At 37.4% G+C, this 6,154-nt stretch overlaps 1 protein-coding gene across 1 annotated transcript; it reads left to right on the forward strand.

Annotated features, from left to right (window-relative positions):
• Window positions 1-4,013: 4,013 nt before the first annotated feature.
• Window positions 4,014-6,154, forward strand: LOC105777538 (mitochondrial succinate-fumarate transporter 1). The gene is made up of 2 exons (XM_012600868.2): window positions 4,014-4,609; window positions 5,342-6,154. Exons 1-2 carry the CDS (start codon window positions 4,196-4,198, stop codon window positions 5,876-5,878), a joined length of 951 nt encoding a protein of 316 aa, XP_012456322.1. The 5' UTR covers window positions 4,014-4,195; the 3' UTR covers window positions 5,879-6,154.

The raw sequence follows: 6,154 nt of genomic DNA on the forward strand, positions 1-6,154 counted from the left end.
TTCAAATTCATCCAAAATTGAATAAATGGGAAAATTGCATTTTAGCCCCTAACATTTCACATTTTTCACAATTTAGTCCCTATTTCACAAAACACAAAATATTCAAAATTTTACCACACCCAAGCTTGGCCGAATTTCACTAAGGTCCCTAGCAGCCCATTTCTTTCATTTATTTCACATTTTGACCCTTAAATTTTTGAAATTCACGATTTAATCCTAGATAGGCATTTTTACTAAAAATCACTTAATTAAACTTGACAATCTAACAACATATATTTATTTTTCATCATCAAACAACAAAAATCACAAGCTATCATCAATGGAAAATCATAAATACATTAACAAATTCAAAAATTTCAACATGGGCTAGCTAGTATTCGAAGCAATGATCTCAAAAACATAAAAATTATCAAAAACCGAGCAAAAACGAACTTTGAATCAAGCTTGAACCAAGGCTGAATGTTCAAAAGCTTTAAAACCCCCTTTTTCTTTTCTTGTTTCGGTGAAAGAAAGATGACCTAATGCATGTTTTTTTTTATGTTTTATTATATTAACATATTTTACTAATTTTACAAAACTAACCTTTATAATTTAATATGAAAACCATATATTATAAATCCAAAACCGTCCACTCAAATAAACAAGGGTCAAATAACCACTTAAGGACTTCATAATTAATTAATCATAGCAAATAAACACTTAAACAATTAGTATGCCACTGTTGCATTTTACATAATTAAGCCCTTTTATCAAATTAACTATCCAATCGGTAAAATTAAATCACGAAATTTTCACACATCTCAATTAACATGCTATAAACACTAAAAATAATATTAAAATAATTTTATGACTACGTATTTGTGGTCCCGAAACCACTGTTCCGACTAGGGTCTAAACCGGGCTGTTACAGAAAAGATTAATCACTATTATTGGAAGTTGACAAACATTCTCATCATATATACAAATAATTATATTTATTTAACATTAAAGTTTCATATAAAAAATTTGAAAATTAAAAAAAAAATTTCTTTTCACTCAATTCCCATATACTTATTTTGAAAAAATCAACACCCTTATAGGCAAGTACGGGAGTTAACTATTGTAGAGGCGAGCAAAAGCATCTTTGTCGGTGTAGTTAACCGCCTTTTGCTTATAGTTCCTTTACAGTTTTCAAATGAAGAATATGTTCATTTCGTTTCTGTTTTTAGGCTTTCATGAACTTTTTGTCCATGGAAGAAATGTTTTTCCATTAAAGTTTTTGTACGATAATTTTGTCTGCTTTTATAGTACAGTAGTTTGGGTTTCTATTTAGTTTTTTTGGTTTTCCAAGCATCTGAGAGAAAGAAGGTAAACTCGCGGTTTGGCGATTTGTTGAGTGGTTATGGTATCGGTTTTAACAGTGCTGTCCATAGAGGGTGGGGAAGATAACGAGTGACATATCAATTCTGGCGAGGGGTAGGCAGGCGAGAGGCAACGCTAGACGATAGGGGGATGGGTTATTGAAGAAGCCTTACTGTTAAGCACCGTGGTGGGTCGGGTGAACCTCCAATCGTGGAAGATTTGCCACTGGATCGAGGAGTGGATGCTATCGTCTTGGAGCGAAACAAAGGTAGATTGGAGGTGAACAAATAGTGGTGGATCTTGTCGGAGTCGGGGTCTCTCATCATTCATTTGTCACTGGAGACATGTGGTATCAAGAGAGCTCTGTATGTATCAATGTGAAAATGTCGATTTGCACGAGGGGTAGCTCAAACAACGGTTGGATACGCATAGATCTTTCCTTTGACAAGATGCTAGTCAACGAAGGGAACCTCGATCGTTATCTTCTTGTAGAAGACGAACGACAAAAAGTGTCCACGAAGGTGGTGTGGTGGATGGGTCAGGTTTGATGGCGATGGTGGCGAGAGACGAAGGATTGGAAAAGGGTCTCAACGGTCAAGGTGCTTACCATCGGCTTGTTTACTACTAGATGCTTTTACCACCGTCTGTGACTTACAACATATATGGGCAGCAGTGAAGTTGATAGCTGTTCAGTTTCTTGGTATTCTGGTTTTTAAATGAGAAAAGCGTAAGTGTGGCTGGAATCTATACTTTTCTTTTGATGTTTTCTTTTTAAGTCCTAGGATTTGTATTTTATTTGAATGTTATTTATTTATTTTTTATTCTCATTTGTACAACGTCGCGGTATTATTTTAATAAAGATGTCTAGCCTTTGTTTAAAAAACAGTTCCATAAAAGAACAAAATAAAGTTCATGTATCACATTGCAATTTCAAAATTTATCTGTTTAGAATAGTCTAAATGAAAGGCTTGTGCAGTGATCAATCATAACAATTTCATCTTGTTGATGGTGTTTTTGGTGGATTGGCCTATGCTTTGTCAAATGGTTATATAAAAAAGTAAAGAAGCTACGAAGGTGTTGGAATTATAGTTCGAAACATCCTTCGATAGTTGTCAATAAAATATTTAAAGAGAACACATTAGAGAAATATTTCAAATTCTAATTCTCATCAAAGCTCCCCTTTTCGGTGACCCTTGGCAACTGGTAGCCACCCCATCATTGTTCTCTTTTCTTCCTTTATCCTTCCTTGCTCCCTCACTTTCCTTCTCTTCCATTCCTTTTATTCATTTTTTTCTTCCCTATATCCTTTTATGATCGCTTGAGATTGATGATCGGTCGATGGTTGATAGCTCATTCATTTCCCTTGCTCTCTCTTCTTTTTGTGCTTTCCTATTCCTTTCTCACATTTTTTTTCTCCTCCCCCACCTATGGTGGCAGTCCTTGACCATGCCACTTCGTTTGATCCACACATTTTTCTTGCTTAAAGAAATCTTTTTCGGAATAATAAAAACCCTTTGAGTCATTAATGGCTCAAGTTTTCTCAAGTTCATGGTGACTTGTTTCTTGAGCTCAACTATGCTAAGTTACCTTGAGTCTTAGTGAGTCATTGGTTAATCAACTCACTCACAACTTCTAGTCTTAGGGTAGGTTACTTGATAACTTACCCTTCAATCTAGGGGGACAATTTTTGTATCTCTCCTCCTTGCTTGAAGGATATCGCTTAGTCAAACCCTATGACTAGTAGAAGACAATAAAAACCTCGCCCAAGATGTCAGGCCAGAAGTAATCTAAGGTGACCTCACCACTTGATCAAATCTTGATTCCTTACTCTATACTTGTCTTTTGCATCCTCTATAAGTACTCAAACAAGTCACATTCACACTATTTAAGAACCTTTGAATGAGTAACTAAACAATTCCATCACATCCAAATACATGCGTACCCTAACTCATCCTCCAAGCCGCTTATTGATGACCAAAAGAGCTCCACCATTTCATCTTTTACTGAAACTAATCCAACAACCAAGGTAGATATTGAAACATATAAATAAAACTTAAAATACTAATTCTTAAAAACAATAGTCAATGTTGATGATGAATAAAAGTAGACAAAGAGAGATGATTATTCACACAATTTACAAGGAAAAGGTAGATCTCCTAAAGCTAAGGATGCATATTCATAGATGGTGTTAGCTATCTCTAAGGATGAGTTTGGATGAACGGTGTATTTAATTACGGTTAGTGTAAAAATAGCTGTGGCGGTGGGATTAAATATTATAGTGATACTATAACGTGAGGCAAAAAGTAAATTAAATGCACCGCACCTCACCCAATTACCCATCTAAACTCACCCTAAGTCTTCTATTGTTTTACATGATAATCTTCTAAATAAATGGCAATGGGAGTAATATACTCAATACTTAACAATGAGGAGATAGATGAAAAGTATACCACATGTTTAGGAGGTAATGGTCCACAATGAAAAGGTGTGGTGGCGCAGACACTCGTGACACATTGGGAAAACAAACAAATTCTCCTGACCACGTCAGAAAGAAAACCCAGGCAATTCCAGGACTCTCATGCACACAACACTTTCCATATACGAATATTTTAAATGTTGTTTATTATTATTATTAACCCTATAATTATTTCTTCTTAATTCCTCCTGCACCTCGAAAAGCTTTCCAGGGTTTGGTTTTTTTTTTTCACTTTTGGGCCGTTCACAACTTCACACCAAGTCACCAAATGTGCTGTCATGTCTGATATTGACCTTGTCCTTTGCCTTTCCTGTACTCAAACAAAACTTGCTTTTATTACATCATTTGCGCCACTCAAAGACTTCGATTCCCGTCGCCATGAAAGATTCTCAAGCAAACAGAAATCCCCAAGCGGAATCCAAGAAGACGACGATCCCGCCTTACATGAAAGCCATTTCAGGCTCCTTCGGCGGTATCGTAGAAGCCTGTTGTCTGCAACCCATCGATGTCATCAAAACCAGGTTGCAATTGGACAGGATGGGGAATTACAAAGGGATCGTTCACTGCGGCGCCACCGTGTCTAGCACTGAAGGGGTGCGGGCTCTTTGGAAAGGATTAACGCCCTTCGCTACTCACCTCACGCTTAAGTACGCGCTCCGGATGGGATCTAACGCCATGTTGCAGAGCGCGTTCAAGGACTCGGATACTGGCACCTTGAGTAACAAAGCGAGGTTTTTATCTGGGTTCGGTGCTGGGGTTCTTGAGGCGCTTGTTATCGTTACTCCCTTTGAGGTTATCTACCCTCCTTCTCAATACAATCCGAGTTAATATTGATCTATAATTGATGATGTGCTAGTAGATCTTACATTATGTTGAATTTGAAACTGGGTGTTTTCTGTGTGTTTTTTACCATAATATTGCTAAGGGGTGTCTCAATTCTGTGTCTAAGCTTAAGATTAGGAACGTTCCTTGTGGTATCTGTTGGAGTTCAATTGTCTCTTTGATGAATCTAGGAACGTTCCTTGTACACTTTGTTGGTTCATCCGAAGGTAAATCGGATTGTGAAGCCATTAAGCTTGCTGTCTACTTTTAATAAGGCTATACAAAATGAAAGAAGCAGTTGGATTGATCTCGTTTCAATATCCGAATTAGAATTGGATATTGATGCTATTGTTCTGTCACAAGCAAGCAAAGAAGATGATAACTATTAATTTGGCTAAATCAGGACACATGTATAAATTTGAAACTTAGGAATACATTTCCCACACTGAATGTAAGTTTTGTTCCATTTCAAAGCGAGAATGATTCATATATCTTTGGAGAATGCAACTTGGAACGATGCTTCATGAGACTTTATCAATTGCATGTAGTGCTTTTGATTAAACACCTGGGATTGGTGATTGCTTACTCATGGTTTTAGAATGTGATTTGCAGTGGTGCATATTATTATGCTGAGGTTAGGATTATGATGGCCTTTTAATCCTAATGTACTGAAAAGGTTTGGTTTGGTCTTTTATCGTGCAGGTGGTGAAAATTAGACTGCAGCAACAGAGAGGACTAAGTCGAGAGCTTCTAAAGTACAAAGGCCCCATACATTGTGCTCATACAATCATACGTGAAGAAGGCCTTTTTGGGCTGTGGGCAGGAGCTGCCCCAACCGTTATGCGTAATGGGACAAACCAAGCTGCAATGTTTACAGCCAAAAATGCTTTTGATGTAGTATTATGGAAGAAACATGAAGGCGACGGGAAAGTCCTCCAACCATGGCAGTCTATGATATCGGGTTTCCTTGCGGGAACAGCTGGTCCAGTATGTACTGGTCCCTTTGATGTCGTCAAAACTAGGTTGATGGCTCAAAGTCGAGATGGAGGGGAGGTGAAGTATAAGGGCATGGTCCATGCTATCCGAACAATATATGCTGAGGAAGGACTTCGTGCTTTGTGGAAAGGACTGCTGCCTCGGCTCATGAGGATACCACCTGGTCAGGCCATAATGTGGGCTGTTGCTGACCAAATAATTGGTCTCTATGAGAGGAGATACTTTCATAGTGCAGCTCTATAAGCTTGTACTTTGTTTGCTTGTTCTGGTTTTGATTACCATAGCAAACGCAAATCTTGAAAATCTTGGACACCATTTTTTTCAGTGGTCGGACTCAACACCTGGTAAGAAAGAGCCACATTTGAACTTAAGCTATAAATTAGGAAATGGTAGTTGAATCCAAAAAAAAAAAAAGTTCATGAATAGCAATGAAGGTATCTGTTTCTCTATATCTCAATAATGATACATTGCTGGTGTCACTTTCATTAACCAATTTGAGTCTCAGCTTAGTTTCATGCA

The sequence above is a fragment of the Gossypium raimondii genome, chromosome 10, assembly GCF_025698545.1.
Source record: "Gossypium raimondii isolate GPD5lz chromosome 10, ASM2569854v1, whole genome shotgun sequence".
Lineage (NCBI taxonomy): Eukaryota > Viridiplantae > Streptophyta > Magnoliopsida > Malvales > Malvaceae > Gossypium > Gossypium raimondii.

Bases quoted from the DNA above. Each gene is read 5' to 3' on its own strand.
- LOC105777538 (XM_012600868.2), top strand. From the start codon at position 4,196: ATGAAAGATTCTCAAGCAAACAGAAATCCCCAAGCGGAATCCAAGAAG. The intron at 4,610-5,341 runs GTTATCTACCCT...TTTATCGTGCAG, and splicing joins TTATCGTTACTCCCTTTGAG to GTGGTGAAAATTAGACTGCA.